Consider the following 20,665-nt stretch of genomic DNA (forward strand, 5'->3'; position numbering starts at 1 on the left):
GCGGGAATTTAAGCCTTCTGAGCTACACATTTCTGTGGTTTTAAGCCACCTTGTGTGTGGTATTTTTGTTCCAGCAACCCTAGGAAACTAACAAGCCTCAAAGGTGTTCCTGCCTTGCTCATCCTTCTGCTTGCAGAGCCCTTCCACAGAGAGCCTCCCTGACTCCCCACAGGTCCCTGCTCCATGCCACCTCTGCAGAGATACCATGTCCAACGTGCACCCCTGAATAGCAACTTCTGCCCCTCTCTACTCCCTTGCCTCTTCTATTTTTCTTCATGGTCCCAGTCATACAAACATTAAATGGTATATCTGTCATTTATTGTATTCCTTGCCTTCAAAAATGTAAGTTCCGTGGAAGTAGAGACAGTCCAATTCTTTGCTGCAAACCCAGTGCCTAGCACGTACCTGACGCAGGCAAGCTGTCCATGCATATTTGTTTCATAAATGAATGAGCTCCTTGAGAGTACAGTTTACCCTTTATGTTTTTATCCTCCTGTTGCCTGATACAATGCTTTGCTTATCACGGACTCTCAGGAAATGTGTACAGATGGACTAATAAACCCATCATCACTCATGGGCTTAAGGCTCTGCGTGGTGAAAAGAGGAAGTCAAAATGCACACCACATTGGCCTGTGTTGGGTGGCCTCTTTGCTGTAAAACAATTGTGGGGACCATCGATCCGATGTCTCTGAGTGATCGTTTTGAGCTCACCATTTGTCTGCCTCGTCCAGCCACTGTTTCTCTTGTACTGCACACCGCCCCTTCTTGCCCTGTTGTTTTTCTGATTAAGGAGACAGAATTGAGTAATCTAAATTTAGTGTGTGTAGCTCAGAGGTGCCAATCATGACAAATAATGAATTAGGTGATCCCCCTGCCCTTCCCTTGAAGCATTGAGCTGAAACCAACAAGTTCATTTTATTTAGGACCAAAGGCTGAACTCAGAGTGTTGTCTGTGACAGGAGAGTGCTTTCTTCACTAATTAAGTCACCCGGGCTTAGACAAACCCTCTCCGGGGTGGGGGGGTGCAGCTTATCAGTTGTCCCAGAAACTGTGCCTTTGGCCTTCTGTTTGCTAAGGGAAGTGGTAGATACATTTGTTACAAATATGTAAGCCAGAAAAAAAATGCATTTATGTGTACATATGCACACACACACATATAAATCTCATATACTTTTATAAATTTCTTTAGCCTTTTAAAGATTTTTCTGGTTTTCTTAGTAAACCTACATTTAGAATTCACAATTTCTGGGGCACCTGGATGTCACAGTCAGTTAGGCATCCACCTCTTGGTTTTGGCTCAGGTCATGATCTCAGGGTCGTGATGTCAGGGGCGTGAGATCGAGCCCTGCCATCAGGCTCCATGCTCAGCTCAGAGTCTGCTCTCTCCCTCTCCCTCTGCTCCTCCTTCTTGTCTCTCTCAAATAAATAAATAAATCTTTAGAATTCACAATTTATGGGTTAAGAGCTGTAGTTTCTAATCAGTTTTGAAAAGGACCTGTATAAAACACATTTTATTTGCTTTCATAAAAACATAAAAATTTACTTGTTGAAAAGCTATTATATTTGATGTTTGTAAGAAATGAGCCATAGATTAGAAATAATAATTTTTATGATACTCTCTGTTCTGGAAAAATAATGAAGTTCTGTTTCCATCTATGACCTTTGAGTCTTTATTTATTTATTTATTTATTTATTTATTTATTTATTTATTTATATTTTTATTTTTTGATCTATGAGTCAATATGTGCATCGGGGGGGTTATACATGAGGGATTTTGAATGAATCTTTTTCAATTTAGTAAAAATGAAAATAAAAGATGTAAATAAAATGTATGAAACAGGGCACCTGGGTGGCTCAATCGGTTAAGCGTCTGCCTTTGGCTCAGGTCATGATCCCAGGGTCCTGGAATTGATCCCCATGTTGGGCTCCTTGCTCAGCAGGAGCTTGCTTCTCCCTCTCCTCCCTGCTCGTGCTCTCTTCTTGCTACCTCTGTCTCTCTCTCTCTCAAATAAATAAAATATTAAAAATAAAATGTATGAAACGGTGCTAATTCATTTTTTTAAATGTTATTATGTTGATATATTTAATAAAGCACGTGTTGCTAGTTCCTTTCTCCTCTCTGGTCAGATACCTGTCCCAGCTGTTGATTATGTGAGATTTTGGCACCTTTGTGCATCGTCACTAATCATGGGTATTTCCCTAGGAGGGGCCAGAAGACCCCTGTTATCTCTACCTTGCAGAAGGGGCACAGCCCTGGGGATGGAAGGGTGACTTATCCAGAGCCTTCCAGAGTAACTGAGAAGAGCCCATGCATTTCAAACATCTAAAACCCTCAGTCTTTCCTAGTTCTCTGGACCTGTCTACACTTTATCCAGCACAGCAGTTCAAAATGTAGAGCTTTTTTGTAGCAGCTTGCTTAAAAGAAATGGGTTTAAGCTTTAGGTAGAGAAGTACATTATAAAGATCACCTCTAAAGGGCAAAATAAATGAATATAATTTAATTATGAGAGTAGAGAGTTAGCAAAATATATAGGAAAGCAGTTTGGAACTTGGAGCAAGTTTTACTGTTCATTTCTCAGGGAACATCTCCTTTTTGGATCTGAAAGTCATGTAGGTAATATGAAAGACAATCCATTTAATGTGATATTTTACATTTGGCTTATAACCATAAGGAGGACCAACTTTAATAATAAACTAACTCAATTAGGAACATAAATTTTATGCTCCAGGTAGGTGATTTTCAACTCAATCTAGACTCCATCTTCCCAGAATATTCCATGAAGCTTGCCCCCTTACTTCCTTCAGGCCTTTGTCCAGATGTCAGAACTTCTCTGACCCATCTATTTCATTTTTAAAAAAGATTTTATTTATTTATTTGTCAGGGAGAGAGAGCACAAGCAGGGGGAGTGAGAGAGGGAGAAGCAGGTTTCCCGCTGAGCAGGGAGCCCAACACAGGGCTTGATCCCAGGACTCTGGGATCACGACCTGAGCCAAAGGCACACTCAACCGACTGAGCCACCCAGGCGTCCCATCTATTTCAAATTGCATTAGCCTCCCTTTTCCCCAACTCCCTCATGTTGCTTCCTTCTTCTTTCTTTTTTTTAAAGATTTTATTTATTATTTGACAGAGAGAGAGAGAGAGAGCACATGAGAGGGGGGAGGGGCAGAGGGAGAAGCAGACTCCCTGCCGAGCAGGGAGCCCGATGCGGGACTCGATCCCGGGACTCCAGGATCATGACCTGAGCCGAAGGCAGTCGCCCAACCAACTGAGCCACCCAGGCGCCCCTTCCTTCTTCTTTCTAATGCTTATCATCACTCAAAATAATACATATTCTGATTATTTTTTCTCTCCCTTAACCCCCACATAAGCCACTTGTCTGCTCTGTTCACTGCTATTTTTCCAGTGCACTCAGTAGGTTGTCAATACTTGTCCAACGAATGAATAACGTCTGAGACCTTTCTGTTCCGAGGTTGGTCTTGTACTCCAAGATGCACAGAACAATGGGCAGGGTGGGCATGTGGAAGTGTGGGAATGCAGAAATGGCTAGAAATGAGGGAGGTGCCTGTCCCGTGTGCGGATTGGGGCCCGATAGCTATCTTGCAACCGTGCGCAGATATACCCAGAAACTTCGCCATGCCATCCCTCCCAGAAACGCATTTGCTGGGCTGGCCTTCACTTTTCCTATGTTCCCCTTTTCTCCTGTTAGCCGTATAATGTTTGCTTTCTGGTCCCACCTGTCAAACTCGGCTATATAGAGATGCTACAGAGAACTTGAATAATATGCCATTCATGAGTGTCTCATATAAAACAATTCCTTTTCCTATTCTGAAAACCAAGCGTAACAAAACTGGGTCGGCACAGTTGTGCGGTAACAAGGCAAGCAAACCGGAGAACTGAGGCAAAAGCATCCTCCTATCTCAGGAATAGTACTGGAAATGTCTGGAAAGTCCTTTGCTGAGTGGTGGCTGCGGTTCCTGACTTGGCCAGGTTGGCAATTGCGACCAGGGCATTCGTTCAGGGTGATCAGGGGCCGAGCGGGGCTCCAGGGCGGGGAACTGCCGGGTGGTGGGGCGCGGCCACTAGCGCGCACCCGGCCCCTTTTACCCCCCGGGACCGCCCGGCGGCGGGGCGGGCTCCCGCGAGGGGCGTGTCTTCCCTGGCCCCGCCCCCGAGACTCCCGCCCGGCCGGCAGCGAATGAGCAGGTGCGCCGCGAGAGCTCAGGGGACAGCTACGCGAGATAAGGCGGCCTAGGGTGGCAGTGCCAGCAGCTCGGCGCCTTGGGGACCGACACCCGATCGCGCCACCGCGGGAGGAGCCCGGGTCCCGGGCCGAGGCTGCTCCGGGAATGCTTTCAGGCGGCACAAACATGGCTGCGGCCGTGCGAGCTGCGAGCGCCCTGCTCCGCGATCGGCGTAAGTGAGGCGGTCGCGGCCGCCGCCACCGCCGCCGAGGTCACTGCGACGCCCGGGGCAGCGGGCAGGGGGCAGCTAGCGCCGGGCTCCGCCGACCTGGGGGCTTCCGGGAGCGGCGCAGGAGGCTCCGCGGGACGGGGCGAGGGGCGCCGTGGAGGTGGGACAGGAAAGGGGTCGTCCCCTGGGAGGGCGAGAGGGGGGTAAGTGGGTCATCTGGGGGCCCTGGGGCACTGCCGGGGGGGGTGTCCTGGAGCACCACCGGTCAGCTGGGTGGCCATGAGCAGTGCCGGAATTTGCCAGGGCCTTAGTTCTTATCTGTAAAATCAATAATGAGAGTCACGGGGTTGTTGTGAGCATTACGGGAGGGAGCGTGAGTTAAGGACCTGACTTAACTAAGGACATCTGTCCTGGGGTTCCCTCCCTTGTGATGGAGGTCGCAGTGTGCCCACTGCTGCTGAATGGTGACTGGACACAGACCTGACTTATTTTTTCTAAGTAGTTCCACAGTTCATCAGTCTGGTGCCTACTGAGAGGGAATGGAGAGAATCCACTTTGAATTTCCTTATCTTATTACAGGTGTCTTTGTGAGGAAAATAATAAGGACCCAGTTTATACTGAGGGTCAGGCCACTCAGGGTACTGGAGCAAAGGGCATTATTTTTTAAGAAGAGGAAGCGCAATGCTGGTAACAGGGCTGAAAGATGTATTGAATTAATGTTTTCTTTCTTTGGCCCTTTCTGTGGCAAAATCTGACACGTTCTACATTTGAGGTCATAGAACAATTTGAAAAACTTTAAATGATTTGTTGTCCAGATTATAGGTGACTAAGTGGAAGGATTCAGAAACCATAATGAAAGTGGATTTGAAGTCAATTGAATTATGGACTCTGATTTTATGAAGTAGTTATAATACTTTAATCATCCTTTTGAAATGAAGGAATTAACATTATCTGGGTTAGAAAAAATTGGGTAGTAAAAGCAAAGTTTTACACCATGTATCAATAAGAATCAGTAAGAAGCTCCCTGGGGTGGGCCACATACTGTGTATACTATATGTATATTTAAATTAGAAAGTTGGTAGATTAATGAATTACTGTTTTTTGTTTTTGCCTTTTCTTTCCAAATTTTCTACACTAAGCATCCATGTCTTTCATAATTAGAAAAAAATTTCTGGAATAATAAAAAAAGTATTAGTGTTTAAATTAAAGACACTAGAACATTTTGGTGCCATACCAGAAGGTAATTCTTTTTTGAAAGCCTCCCCTCCCCAAGTGTTTATTAATAGCCACCATATAGTACATTATTTCTGTTAATTTTTAAAATGTACCTTTTTTAAAGATTTTATTTATTTATTTGACACAGAGAGAGAGACAGCGAGAGAGGGAACACAAGCAGGGGGAGAGGGAGAAGCAGGCTTCCCACTGAGTAGGGAGCCTGATGTGGGGCTTCATCCCAAGACCCTGGGATCATGACCCGAGCCAAAGGCAGACGCCCAACTGACTGAGCCATCCAGGCGCCCCTAAAATGTACCTATTTTTATAAGTACCTTTTGAAATAAGCCTCATCTCCTATGTGATAGAAAAGGGCTCCATTATATATTTAAGTACTTGTGTGCCTTTATACCCTCCTTTGCCCCACCCCTAAGCATCCAAAATATAGTAATTTGGTTTTGGAGAACCAGTTGATACCCATGAACTTAAGTCACAGATAAACTTTTGAATACTTCACCTTTTGGGTTTGTCCAGGAGTTAGGAAGTTTTGCTTTCTTTATATTCTGCATTTTCTTAGTTTTATAGCCTTTATGGTTTGTAGGCCTTCCGCAGTTCATGTAAAAGTAGGATTAGAATACCTGGTCTTAGTTCATAAGTGGGCAAGTCCCTGCTACTGAGTATTCTTCTTGCTTAACCATATGCATTGTGCCTGGCACTGTTCCTGGGGCTGGACATAGATTTAAAAAATTTTTCCTAATCTTCACAGCGGCCCTGCAGGGTTGGCCTTATCACCATTTTACAGAGGAGTAAAGTGAGGCTTGGAGGAGTTCTTTGAGTTGCCCAAGTACTGCTACACAGCCTGTTTGGCGCTATCTGGGATTTCCACCAGATCTCTCTGGCTCGAACACATACGCTCTATGCCACAGTGAGCTGAGTATATTGAGGAATCTCCATTGGTCCTTTGTTTGAATGATTAAACAACTTTAGCTACAAGTATACAAATCGTTTGGTCAGAGTCTACTCTTTGTTTCTTTGGAACCTTCAGATCATTAGGGGACAGGAGTATCATAGAGAAGTTTTTGAGAGGTGGGTCCTGAGCACAGAGGACCCATTATTAGCAGCATTGCCCTGAGAATTTGTTCAACCACAGAGGATTGTGTAAGTGGAGGGCATGGCAATAGATCAGCAGCTTGAAAAGCTACCAGCTCCCAAATTGTCCTAGGAAGTACTGATGTACTAGTTGACGACTCCAGTCTCACCCTGATTCCCTTCTGCCACTTTTTAAGATTCACAGGGGGAAATCTTATTATCAGCAGTCAAATCATGTAATGCCCAAATTCTATTCTGATATCCCATGGAACCCAGTATAATCTCATTCATATAAGGAATTGCAGACATGGTGGCATGATTGAGAACCTGGTTAAATCTCATGCAGTTCAGAATTGAACTTGTCTAAAATAAGGAGATGTGAGTTGGTTTGAGACTTCATTTGAGCAGAATTGAACTTCTTTATGTCAATCTTTTGCACTTCCACTTTGAGTTAATAAGGACTGTTCAGCACAAGCTCATGTAATTGGCTCTGTTGGGATTGTGCACAATATGGATAGTTGGAAATCTAAGGGGCCTGGAGATACCATTCTCCTATATCTTATAGACAGGGTAGGTGAAAAAAAATCAGAGCAGATGTAGTCCCTGTGCTCTAGACACTTACAAATGAAACGAATGCCAGCACTAATCATATATGGCAGGCGCTGTGCAGAGTGCATCACTAGTCTTATCTGCTGTAATCATCACAAGGATCCTAGTGGCAAGGTGTCATCATTTTACTGGGGAAACTAAGGCTCAGAAAGAGTATAGCCTGGCCCCAGTACATTACTAGTAAGTGGCAGAGCTGGATGCAGTCAGGTCTGCTGGTCCACAGCCTGAGTTCCTCACCCAGACTCCTCTGACTCCTAAGTAGGAGGAGGGTAGAAGGAGACTGATCTCAAGCTGGTTTCAGACCAGCTGGTTTGAGAGCAGGGAAGGGAGAGGTCACGTGTACAGTGTGGGGCACAGCAGTAACCACAGTCCCACATTGCCATCTTGAGGACCTACTGTACAGCTTCAGTTTAATTGTATGTCGTTTAAGGATGGATATTCTTCACGCTACAACTAAGTAGGGCCCATGGACTCCTCAGTTCAGGTGGCTTCTCCAGGCCCACACCTAACTCTTGTGGGGGCCAGGACAAGAGTGCAGATGGAGACCCACATATCATGTGTGGGATAGCAAGCTAACACGCTGTGAAATATGTTCTCTTCTCCACTCCTGGCGACTAGACCTTCATCATGCCGTGGAGGGGTGCACTGTTGAACTCTTCAGAGTGCCTACAGAAATGTCGCGGCCTTGGGAGAGCTGCCTCTCGCCTGTAGGCTTCCCTGCTTCTCTTTGCACCACCGGCTCTGCCCCGCATGGTGAAGAGTCTTGTGCATGCACCCGAGTGGACACTCCAGTCTGCATGTTCAAGCTCTGTTCTTGCCCCTGCAAATAGCTTCCCTTCAGGTCAAGAATTGCTTGCGCTGACGGCACCGTCAGGCCTCAGGAGGCGAGATCTAGGAAGGAGGCCTGTGCAGACCCTGGCAGTGGGTGTGGGGCTCTGGGGACAGGGAATTCTGGGGTTCTAGGTCCTGGGAGGCTGGTCAGGAATGTGAGCTGTGGACTCTGGGGTCCATGAATCCTTGGCTGTGCTGACTGCATACCCCGTGGGGGGAGCTGCAGCAGGAGGAGGGCCAGAAAGGGCCCTCTAAAGTGGAGCCCTTGGCCTTGTCAGGGTCCAAGGGCAGTGCTGGGGTTCTCAGCACTGGTGCTTTTTTTTTTTTTTTTTAAGATTTTTTTATTTATTTGTCAGAGAGAGAGTGAGAGAGCACAAGCAGGGAGAACAGCAGGCAGAGGGAGCAGCAGGCTCCCCGCCGAGCAGGGAGCCCGATGCGGGGCTGGATCCCAGGACCCTGGGACCACGACCTGAGCCGAAGGCAGACGCTTAACGACTGAGCCACCCAGGTGTCCCTAGCACTGGTGCTTTAAGGGAGAAGGCTTAGAGGCAGATGAGGTCTGTGCAATTGACAATGGGAAACTGGCTCGACTGCCACTCCCTAAATCAATGGCTCTTAGCCTGTCGGGCAAGCTTCTCGCCCTTTGTATGAGTAGCACGCTGCTGCCAGTAACTTCCAGAAACGGGCAGTGGTTTTCATGAAGGATCGTGTCAGAATCTGCCGAGGCAGAGTGAGGAGGTGTGTTTCTAAAAAGGCTCCATGCAGGTCCTGATACGCTCTCCTAGGGGGTGCCCCCCCGCCCCCCGTCAGAGGGATTGTAAGTGCCTTTACCCATGTGCAGAGAAATGCTGGGAAAATCGCCTCCGCTACAGCATCTCTTTAAATTTTAAATCTGGGACTGATGCTCTGAGGACCTCTTCCAAAGTAATTACTTCCCCGCTAGATTTCATGCTGTTACTTTAATCTTGCCACAGTGGTGCAGGGCGGCTCGAGGACCTGCCAGCCATGGAGGGGCCAGTCGATTGGAGCCACAGCGGCCGCTGCCACAGAAACAGCCCAACGTGGCAGAAGCCCAAAACTACAAGTTCAGCCGGGGAAGAGGTATGACTCTAATTTTAGGTACTAATAAGAATTTCTTTTTGTGGATGCCAACACCAGTGAGTGGCTACAAGCAGCCTTAGGAGGAAAGCTGCGGGGGAATGCCAGTATGTAAGGAGTGGGGTGTTATTTTCTTGGCTTTCTTTCAGTAACTGGAAAACTGCAGGTCTCTCTCTCTTTCTCTCTTTCACACACACACACACACCCCCTAAGGTTTTAAATTTTTTTTGAAATTTTTTACAGATTAAAAAAAAATTTTTTTTAAGCTTTTATTTATTTATTTGACAGAGAGAGAGAGACAGCGAGAGAGGAACACAAGCATGGGGAGTGGGAGAGGGAGAAGCAGGCCTCCCGCGGAGCAGGGAGCCCGCTGCGGGGCTCGATCCCAGGACCTGGGATCATGACCTGAGCCGAAGGCAGACGCTTAACGACTGAGCCACCCAGGTGCCCCTAAAATTTTTTATTAAAAAAATTTTTTCCAGCTTTATTGGGGTATGATTGACAAAGAAAATCCCACCAGGCTTTTGTTAAAGGACACATAGCTCAGTACGGTCTGCAAATCATGTAGGAATTTAGTCCTGGAATATGTCATGTAACACAAATTATATGTATTGCTCGAAATGTATTTACGAACCTAACATAATTACACCTATAAAATGTAGGTCGTGTAGAGGATAAAGAATAACTAATCTGTCAAGAATTTATGTGGTAAACTCTGCCCATTGTTTTTCACTGTTAACACAGTGAACAAAATTAGAACTGACATAATATGATTTGCGATTTATTAAAGGAATAAAGTATCTGTTCCGTACTTCACCCCTGCTGTTTGCTGGTGGGCGTCAGCGGGCATGGCGGGCACGGCGTTGTTGTTGGGTGTCCTCTTCCATAGCAGAAGCCACAGCCCTTCTTAAGTCTTCCTTGGTACAGACGCAGCACAAGACTCTATAAGGCAATTATTTAGATGAGTACACAGAAATAGCACACTTCAATACTAGCAGGGTTAAAGAAGGAAAGTCGCTGTGAACTATTAACTCCTTGACCTTTCTTCTAGACAAGATGTTCCATGAAAGCAATACAGCTATGAAAGTGAATAGTCTTATTTTGTGTTTGTTATTTTTCATTGTGTGATCCTGGGTACGTTGATTGAACACAGTAAACTGAGGTTTTGGGGGGATAGAGCCTTAGGCAAAGTGTTGAAACCTTTTCAAGGGAGAAGTTTTAAATTTATGCTATTTATACTTTTACATTCAAACAAAGGGAACTTGACATTCAGAGCTTGGTGTCAGATGGGCTGTGTCTGGAGGGGAGGAGAGACAGAGTGACCCTTGCTAAAGCTTTGCACTTCACATTCTCGCAGAGGGTGTCAGACTAGGGCAGCTAATGCGCCATTCATCATGCACAACACAGTTTTGAATTAAGTGCATGTGTATTTAGGTATTTTCAGATCGTGTGCATCTCTTTCATGTGTAACATCATCATGGTTTACAAAACATGGGTTTGCAGGGCAGAGTAACATCCAATTTAAAGCCACTCTTGTTCTGAGCTCAGGTGTTACAGATGAAAAACAGTTCTAAATCTCGTTTGCACATTGATACCCTCTGTGGCTTAGGTAAGTCTCTTAGCTTGGGGTTTCTTAACCAGTAATCTGTTAACTGGCAGCAATCCATGGAAAAATGCGCTTAATTTATTGTGAGTCACAGATTTTGAGGGTGAGAGACGGGATCCCAGAACACTGGTGGTCTAAGTAGAAAGATTAAGGGAGTATTACAGTTTCACAATATAATGAATCTGGAATTTTCAGGTATCAAGAAAAGAAAACTAAATACCAGCTTGTTAATTCATCGATAGGATTTCTGGTCAGAGGAGGTGGAAAAGTTGTAGGACAATGACCGTCTTCCAAAATAATTGCTTGGTTTTGTAAAAAGGAGGGTAAACCCTCTTCCTCTAACTCAGTGGTCCTCAGTAGAGGGAGGGGGGAACCCTCTGCTCCCACTCCCCAGACATAGTTGGCGATGTCTGGGGACGTTTTTGGTTGTCACAACTCAGGTGGGGTGTGTGCTGTTGGGGCAGATCCATAGACCCATCTAGCAAGTAGAGGCCAGGATGCTACTGAAACCCTGCATCGTACAACACGGCCCTCCACAGCCAAGGATCATCCAGCCCAAAATGCCTGTAGTGCCAAGGAAGAGAAACGTTGGCCTAAGATGATGTGAAAAGTGAACCTAGTTCCTCCTTATGATGGGCTCTAAACGGGAAGATCCCTGACTTCACTGGAATGCAACATACCCCTTACCCCAGGAATTGGTTCTTATTTTGCTAAGCGAGCGCTCTACCATTTGAGCTAATTCCCCGCCCTCTTATTTTGAAAATTTAGGCTGAGAACTGATTTCTGCCTCATTCCCCTGTAGTGTGTTTGCTCAAAAAACAGTTTCCATGTGTATACATTTGACACCCTCTGCTGCCTCACATTATCACCAAATGTTAGTGTTTGTTTAAAAATTGCAATTAAACTGTCCTCGTGATCTCATTGGCTTTAGAACACATTAGGAACAGTCTTCCAAACAAGAGCCATCTCGGCAGGATCGGCTCAGTCACTGCAGCAGTTTGAGGTGGTCTTGATGTAGGAGGGTTAGAAAGTGGGACCCCTCTGCATTTGTAATAATGGTGTTTTACATAAACCTCAGTCTGGTCCTTCTCAGCTGCTTTATCAAAGAGTGAATGGAGACTACATTCAGCCATAAGAAGGAAAGAATACTGGGCGCCTGGGTGGCTCAGTTGGTTAAGCAACTGCCTTCAGCTCAGGTCATGATCCTGGAGTCCCGGGATCAAGTCCCGCATCGGGCTCCCTGCTCAGCGGGGAGCCTGCTTCGCCCTCTGACCCTCCCCCCTCTCATGCTCTCTCTCTCTAGCTCATTCTCTCTCTCAAATAAATAAATAAAATCTTTAAAAAAAAAAAAAAAAGAAGGAAAGAATACTGATTCATGCTATCACATGGATGAACCTTGAAAATTGTATGCTAAGGGAAAGAAACCAGACACAAAGGGCCACATATTATGTGATTCTATTTCTACGAATAGGCAGATCCATAGACCCAGAAAGCAGGTCAGTGGTTGCCAAGAGTGAGCAGGAGGGAGAATGGGGAATGGCTCTAGTCGGGGGGAATATCCTTTCAGGGTAATGAAAATGTTTAGGAATTAGATAGTTGTAATGGTTGCATAACTTGGTGCATGTATTAGAAACCACTGAATTGTAGTTTGACGTGGCAGATTTTATGATATGTAAATTATATCTAAATTTTTCCAAATGCAAAAAAAAAAAAGTGCAGGAATGGAAGAAATACTCCTTGTCCTTTAGTGTCCGCACCTGCAGGCTCTTTCACTGCCGTCACAGGGCTACTGTTCACAGGAACACACGGGCCTCCAGTTCTCCAGGCTCTCATCTCTGGCTATGACCTCAGAGTTCCAAGTCTCCAGTCTTGGGCTGCTGGCGGCCACCTGAAGCATGCGAGGGGCACTTGGTCCCACTCTGGCTCCATCTTGCGCCCTGAAGGGGTGTAGGAATGGAGAACTCATCTTGACCTGGCTCACGTTAATCTGTGCAGGCTCCAGAGCTGCTCTAGATTTTAGAGGTTTAGAGTTTGCATAGTCCTTTGGTTTATTTAACTTCCCCCAAACTGCTTGATTTTCTTTTTTTGCTTCTTCTGGCTCATTCAGTGCTGGACCTATTTGAATAAGTTAGAGCAATTTCTTGCAGGAATCCCCTAAGCAGTGGCTCTAGATGGAGGATGGAGAGGTGAGTGCCACATGAGACGTGTACTTTATCGTAGCGGGAGACACTGAAGATGGAGTAAAGGCAGGCTCTGGAAAAGCAGCAGAGTAGCAAGAAATAATTTGTCAGTAGTAATTTAACGTAATAATTAAAGAGAAGGGAGCAGGTAAAGAATTAGAGATGGGCTGGTATTATACTGTGGAGGTTTAAACTTCTGGGAAGCCCATGGCTTCTCTGTGTATAATAGAATTTCTGTGTACCAGATCATGCTAAATAACTAAGTACGCTATCTTATTTAATTCTCAAAACAACCTTTTGAGGTAGTTGGTGGACTCTCTATCTTATAGATGAAGAAACTGAAGTTTGGAGAGACCAAGTCATTTGTGTATTCATAAGGCATTCACATGAACAGTTTTTCCAGCCTCAGGACAATTGTAGATTTATACCTTGGCTCTCAGTCCCTAAGGAATGGGATCTTTGTTCAGGACTGACCGTTTAGTGGAGAAACGTTTCGAGCCCAGAGAAGACCAGTGTCATGGATGAAGCTAGGAGACCGAGGTCAGAGTCAGAGCTGGGACCCTGCGGAACCAGAGGCCTGGTGTGTTCCCACATAGGTAGCCATGGGATGCTAGTGCACAGCTCTGTAGGTCTGTACCTTTGCTTTGAACAGATTGGATGTGAGTTTGCTAGCTGAACCAAGATTGTACCCTAGAGGAGAAAAATAGAAAGTTACAAATCAACCATTGCATTTTGTTTTCTGTAGGAAGCCAAAAACTGGAATATTAATGCTAAACATGGGAGGCCCTGAAACCCTGGGAGATGTTCACGACTTCCTTCTGAGGCTCTTCTTGGACCGAGACCTCATGACGCTTCCTATTCAAAAGTAAGACACGTCTAAGTACCTGTGCTTCTTCCTACCTTGTGCAGTGCCTCTTGCCTTACACGTACCTCGGTTCTTTAGTTTCACAAAATAAATGGTTTTAATGCTTATCTGGTAGTGGCTAGAGCAGCATTATTATTTTCTTAGGTATAAGAAGGATTTGAGGGGCGCCTGGGTGGCTCAGATGGTTAAGCATCTGCCTTTGGCTCAGGTCATGATCCCAGGGTCCTGGGATCGAGCCCCGCATCGGGCTCCTGGCTCGGCGGGGAGCCTGCTTCTCCCTCTCCCTCTGCCTCTCTACCTGCTCATGCTTTCTCTCTCTCTCTCTGTATCTCTGTGTCTCAAATGAATAAATAAAATCTTTAAAAAAAAAAAAAAGAAGGATTTGATATTGCAAGAATTGCAGGAGAGAGAGAAAGCAAGTTGGGGAGGGGATCCTCCTTGAGCCCTTTCCTCCCCAGAGCTCTGGAAATCGCAGTTGTCTTGACACAACTGATGTCCCTTTAAAGATATTACAGATACATTTGTACTTGGCACTCAGGGAAGCAGTGATTAGTATTCATTCATACTGTGAATATGGACGGTGACTGCCTCTTCCCTTTCATCCTTCCCTCCCTCCTTCCTTCTCTTCTCTTTTAAAATAGGCTTTTGTAATGAAAAATTTATACATGCATATGATAAAAAATGCAAATAGCAGAAAAATGTTCACAGTAAAAAGCAAGTGTCCCTTTCCTTGGGACTCCAGCCTTCCAGTTACCCAGCTGGGAGGTTACAGATGTAACCAGAAACAGAGAAATCTGTAATTGTACAGATGTCTTTCTGGTTACATTTAGAAATAGTTCGTGCATATGCAAGCATATACATAACTTTATTTATAGATATATAGGTATATATGCACATATATATCCTCCCTGTTCTTTTCAACACAAATGTGAATGTACTTATGTACATTATTTAACACTTTGCTATTTTCTTTTTTTGAAATTTAACAATGTATCTTGGAGATTGTTCCGTAACAGATTATATAGATCTGGTTTTTTGTTTTTTGTTTTTTCCCCACGACTGTATAGATAGTTGCATTGTCTGGTCATACCTTAATTTATTTAACCTGTGGCTCATGGTGGACATTTACGTTGTTTACGTATTACAGTGAACATTCATGTGGTTTGCGTACATCTTTGCTCACATATGCAAATGTATCTGTGATTAATATGCATTTTCTTAAAGTAAGAGGAATATATGCTTCCTAATGTCTTCTATATCCCACTTCCTACTAGGTGTAGGATCAGGAAGTGTTAGGATAGTGGCCAGCATGCACCTAGGGTCTGTGCCTGCGCGTTTGGTGTCCTGAATCTTCAGGCTATGTTGCTAGAATAACACGTGGGGCAGATGTGGCTACTCCTCAGAGAGTGTTTAGTTTTCTCTCTCTACTTGAGGCCAAAAGAGCTGGCTGTTTCTCACTCAAAGCTTCTGTTTTTTTTTTTAATATTTTATTATTTATTTGACAGAGAGAGAGAGAGAGCGAGAGCAGGAACACAAGCAGCAGGGGTGGGAGAGGGAGAAGCAGGCTTCCCGCCGAGCAGGGAGCCCGATGTGGGACTCGATCCCGGGACTCCGGGATCATGACCTGAGCCGAAGGCAGACGCCTAACGACTGAGCCACCCAGGCGCCCCCAAAGCTTCTGTTTTTAAAGGCTTGATCTTCTTAGGCTCTTCTTACAATTTTGCTTATCTTTTCTATCGAGTAGTTTCTGAGGTTGCTAAGGTGGAATAAAATCCACTTACCTACCTGTTAAATGATTTAGTAAGCTGGCACCAATCATCGCCAAACGCCGAACCCCCAAAATTCAGGAGCAGTACCGCAGGATTGGAGGTGGGTCTCCCATCAAGATGTGGACCTCCAAGCAAGGAGAAGGCATGGTGAAGCTGCTGGATGAGTTGTCCCCACACACAGGTACAGCGCTTCTTAATTAGTATCTCTCTAGGCTTGTTCTTGCAAGTTAGATATGAAGTCCCAAACACTAGTGGTTGGCAGATGCGGTTCTCTGTATCTGCAGTCCTTGATCTGTGGGGGTTTCTGTATGATGCATGGTCCCTTAACTCCGTTCTTAAGGCATTATCCTTTGTCCTTGGTTGTGTAGCCTGTTATTCCTTATGTTACAGAGGAAAGAGCTAAAGATTTGGAACATTGGTTCAAAAGGAAGTTTGAGGTGTGTGTTAAATTGAGCTAGATTATAAGGAAGAGGCCACATACCATGAATAAAAGATGCATATCTCATTGCCCCCGGGAAGAAATCTTTGGGAAATGGATCAGGGCTGCTGTTAGTGCCTTTCCTTCTGTGCAGACGGCTAATTAGATGAGCAGAGCAGAATTGGCTAGCTCTTGTGGCAGCCGTGAGACTGTAAGCAACTTTCAGCAACCGTCCTCGGCTCTCAGCAACACCGGCTAGTGTGAGGCGCTAGAGGATTGGTGTGGCTGGTAACCATCCTCTGAGAACCTCGAATGCAGAAGGATAATGTGCAGAATGAAGCACTAACTGCATGAATGAATTGTAAGTGCCATATTTAGCTGCATTCAAGACACATTCAAGATTGCAGGACACACCATTGTTCACACACACACACACACACACACACGAAACTCTGCCGGTTAATTTTAAGACGGCATCTGTTGCAGATGTGGACCAATATGAGAAATGTTAAACCAAGAAATGTGCATGTAAGGTGCATGAAATACATTAATTAACAGTGCATTTTGGGGCTCCAGAATGAGGACAGGAGTGTGACACAGTGGGGAGCCTCAAGGACAGCCACCCCTCCAGGCGGGACCAAAAGCATTTCACTCTGCTCTGAGAAAACACCATTGAGTGTCACCTCAAGCTGCTCTTGGAAGCCACTGTTTCCCGTCACATACAGGGACAGAGGCTCTAGCTCAGCTCAGCTCACTTGGAAAATTGTTCAGTCATGCTTCTGAACATTGGGTGTGCTTCCTGCCTTCGCTGGTGGCTCAAGGGCATTTCTTATACAATTCAGCCACTCGTACTGCAATGTATCTTGAAAACATTAGGTGAGGGAAACTTGGCTGTGCCCTACTCACACCTGCCTGATAGAGAACAAGCCCTCTAGTCATTAACAGTTTATCAGTTTAAAAGGTCTAGTGTGAATCAGATCTGCAGTTGCTGTGCTGTCTTCAGTGGAAAAAAAGAAGTGGCAAGATGCCATTTTTGTCTGTTGATGTGGTAGGATCCATCCAGTATCCCAGCAGAGCTGTTAGTCTTGAGCAAGGAGTACAGATGGAGGGCATCCTTCCCACCTTCCCTCTCTCTCTGGTGAGGCTGCTGGGTTGTCCGGATCAGACGGACCAGCCATGGCCTCAGCCTCCCAGGTTGGCTTGGAAAGAGTCCCGATTTAAATCACTTACTATCAAACATCTGATTATTTTAATCTGTGGCCATCTAGTACAAAGGAAGTTACATCATCTAGATTGTAGGATTATTCCCTGCTTTGGTAGGGACCAAAGAATAGTAATATCCACTTCATATTTTCATAGTCAGAATTGTAAGTGATTTTTTAAAAAAATCAGTTATTAAGCATTCCATCTTATGGAGGCATATGAGAAAGTAAAGTCTATTATTCTTCATTACAATTTGGGGATAAGTTTAGGGTATCCATGAAGTATCATCAGCTCAGTGGCTTGCCTGTCCAGTCACTAAATCACTACTAATGTGACGGGAAATCATCTTTCCTCCTTTCTCACTCCATTTACTTGCCCATTTGGTTGCTCACGTAGCTGCTCTTTCACGCATTATTTCCCACTTGCATCCACTCTTCCATCCAGCCAACCACCAGGTATTTGTAAGCTCTGACCACACTCAGGTACAGTATAGTGATGAGGGATAAAGTAGTGACTAAGTCACACCCTTACCTTCATGGAGCTGAGTTACCTGGTCATTTTCATTGAGGCAGGGAGTAAATTGTCTTAGGGGCTAATTTTTTTTTTTTTTTAAGATTTTATTTATTTGACACACAGAGAGAGAGATCACAAGCAGGCAGAGCGGCAGGCAGAGGGAGAGGGAGAAGCAGGCTCCCCATTGAGCAGGGAACCTGATGTGGGACTCGATCCCAGGACCCTGGGACCGTGACCTGAGCCGAAGGCAGATGCTTAACCGACTGAGCCACCCAGGCGCCCCTTAGGGGCTACTTTTAGTTTCTCTGGATCTGGGAGGCTCGTCCAGATCCTGGTCCTGGGAGGGCTTTGGTACTGATGACCCTTTGACCTATCACTGCCCTCTGGCCCACACTTGGGACCCTCGGAGCAGGCAGGTTAAATCGCTGCTCTCTCCTACATGGTAAATGATCACCTAACGGTTTTGGCAGACCTGCTCTGGGGGTATGGTAGAGATGCTTGATAAGGCCCAAGACTGTCCACTCGGTCATTCATCAGCGGCACCCTGAGTGCCCTGCACTGTTCGAAACTGCTTTTCAAAGTCAAAAAACATGGTTTCTACTTACGAGAAGCTTCCAGTCCAGGGACACCCTGCGATTACAGCCTAATCTGCTTAAGGGGCAGAGAGAAAATCTTTTAAGATTTACTGGAGAGATGCTATACAAAATGGGTAGGAAGGCCAGTGATCACACAGAATGCTGATGGAGGAAAAATGAAATAGTCTCAAGGTTTGGAAACTGCTTTGGGGGAGCTTTGTGCTAAAGACCAAGATTATCAAGTGTGGCTCTGCCAGGAGCTCACCCAGATTAACTAGAAAGAGGTTCCTTGTCCTGCTACTTAATGCGTCGCAGAACGGACCCGAGCCAGCTGTGAAGACCCAGGCCCCTCACCCCCTTCGTGTGGCTTTTCCTTCCTGCTTTCTCTGTCCCTCCCTCCATTCCTCTCTTTCTCCTTCCTCTTCCCTTCTCATACGTTCACACAAAACCAAAAGTATACTTTTAAACTATGTCTATTTGTTTATTTCTATTGGGAAAAATTCTCTTTAGGCAAAACAGTGTGATGATTACGAACAGATAGAAATGTTTCAAACTCTCATTTTTAGGGAAGTAGTTGTTGCTTAGTAGCTGTTATAGAAATTTCAGCTTGCACTGGCTTTGTGTAAAATTGACTATTAAGTCATACGGTCAGTTTAACGAGGGAATATAACTTGGAATTTTTTTCATAGGATTACACCACATTACAGGAATTGAGGGAATAGAGAAGGAAAATAGATGAGAAGTGTAATCACTTTATGAAAGTTTAAATCTCAAATACATTTAAAAAATGATAGTTTGGTTATGTAGACTGTGACTGCTTCTCAGGAAGCTGTAAGTGCGTGCTGCTCCGTAGAATAAGTCAGTTGTTCTTTACAGGATGCCTGATGGGGAGGAGCGTGGGCTCTCTTCAGATGGAGCTGGCTTCCCCAGTCCTGGTTGTAGGACTTCAGGCAGATGACTACCCCACTCAGCCTCATCTTGAAAATGGTGGTGATCGGGCGCCTGGGTGGCTCGGTCGTTGAGCATCTGCCTTCGGCTCAGGTCATGATCCCAGGGTCCTGGGATCGAGTCCCACATCGGGCTCCCTGCTCCGCGGGAAGCCTGCTTCTCCCTCTCCCACTCCCCCTGCTTGTGTTCCTGCTCTCACTATGTCTCTCTCTGTCAAATAAATAAATAAAATCTTTAAAAAAAAAAAAAGAAGGAAAAGAAAATGGCGGTGATCACAGAACCCCACTCCTAGGATCATTGTGAATATTACATAAGATAATCACGAAAGGCATCAGACTGGTGCATGGTACATGGTAAAAATTCAATAAATGTGAGCCTTTATTATTATTCATCATTGGCCTAGGGCTCATAACGAGCTACAACTCAAAAAGCATTATGCTATCTATTTCACACCTTTCTCTCAAAGAGTCATGTACAAGCCAGACATTTGAACTGTGGGCTGGAAATTAATGAAGTTTCACTGCTCAAAAATTCAACTCAGTCCTTTTTTTTTTCTTTTCCTGGTGACATGTCACCAAAGACTCTTGGCTGGGCCATGTGGCTCCAAGGGTAGACTAGGCCAGGCCGGCCAGTGGCCTTCGGGGAAACATTTGCTTCCTCAGGCTAGGCCTAGTCAGGGAGAGCACATGGCCATTCTCCTGCAGTATGTTTGTGCAGGCCATCTTTAATCCAACAGTTTACCAAGTCTTATCTGTTCCTCCCAGAGTATTTTACCCTCCCTCACTTCAAACCGAGGTCACCACCCGGCCTTTATCTGCAGGGGCAGCCACTTCACCTCTCTTGTCTGCAAGATTTGAGGAACTCCCAGGCCCCAGGCATTTAGGCTGCAACTTTTCCAAAGGTGGAAAGAGAATGCCAGAAGCTGGTTGGCCTGTAGCATTGGAGGATCTTACCGTAGCAATCTAGTAATAGGATTGTCTCAGAAGAATAGATTAGAAGGCAAATCCCACTTCAGCCTCAGCTTAGGTCCCCCAGAGCTCCTCAGGCAGGGACTTGGGAGCATGACAGTTGGCAGTTTTGGGATGAACCACGTTGTAATCTTCGGTCAGTCAGTCATTTGGACTTTGCTTACTGTGTCGGGCATTCTGGTGTATTTTAACTGCAGTTCGTCATTTTACACAAAAGAACATAAAATTGGTGGCCTGGAAGGGACAGACTGCCGAAAATGATTCTCCGTATGCCCCTTCCTTCCTCTTTTTGCGGTCCCCAGCCAGAGACTTACCAGAGCAGCCTGTCCTTCCCATGCACATGCACGCCTCTCTCTCCTTCCCATGTCCG

The 20,665-nt window shown here is 45.4% G+C and overlaps 1 protein-coding gene across 1 annotated transcript in view; it reads left to right on the forward strand.

Annotated features, from left to right (window-relative positions):
- Window positions 1-4,161: 4,161 nt before the first annotated feature.
- FECH (ferrochelatase) overlaps window positions 4,162-20,665 on the forward strand; it is a 34,373-nt gene continuing 17,869 nt past the window's right edge. Inside the window, exons 1-4 of the mRNA XM_081801128.1 lie at window positions 4,162-4,414; window positions 9,127-9,253; window positions 13,782-13,901; window positions 15,703-15,851. Coding sequence (XP_081657254.1) covers window positions 4,348-4,414; window positions 9,127-9,253; window positions 13,782-13,901; window positions 15,703-15,851 — 463 coding nt within the window. The 5' untranslated portion in view covers window positions 4,162-4,347. The remainder of the gene's footprint in view (window positions 4,415-9,126; window positions 9,254-13,781; window positions 13,902-15,702; window positions 15,852-20,665) is intronic.

The sequence above is a fragment of the Leptonychotes weddellii genome, chromosome 13 (genome assembly GCF_054177405.1).
Source record: "Leptonychotes weddellii isolate Sample4059 chromosome 13, ASM5417740v2, whole genome shotgun sequence".
Classification (NCBI taxonomy): domain Eukaryota; kingdom Metazoa; phylum Chordata; class Mammalia; order Carnivora; family Phocidae; genus Leptonychotes; species Leptonychotes weddellii.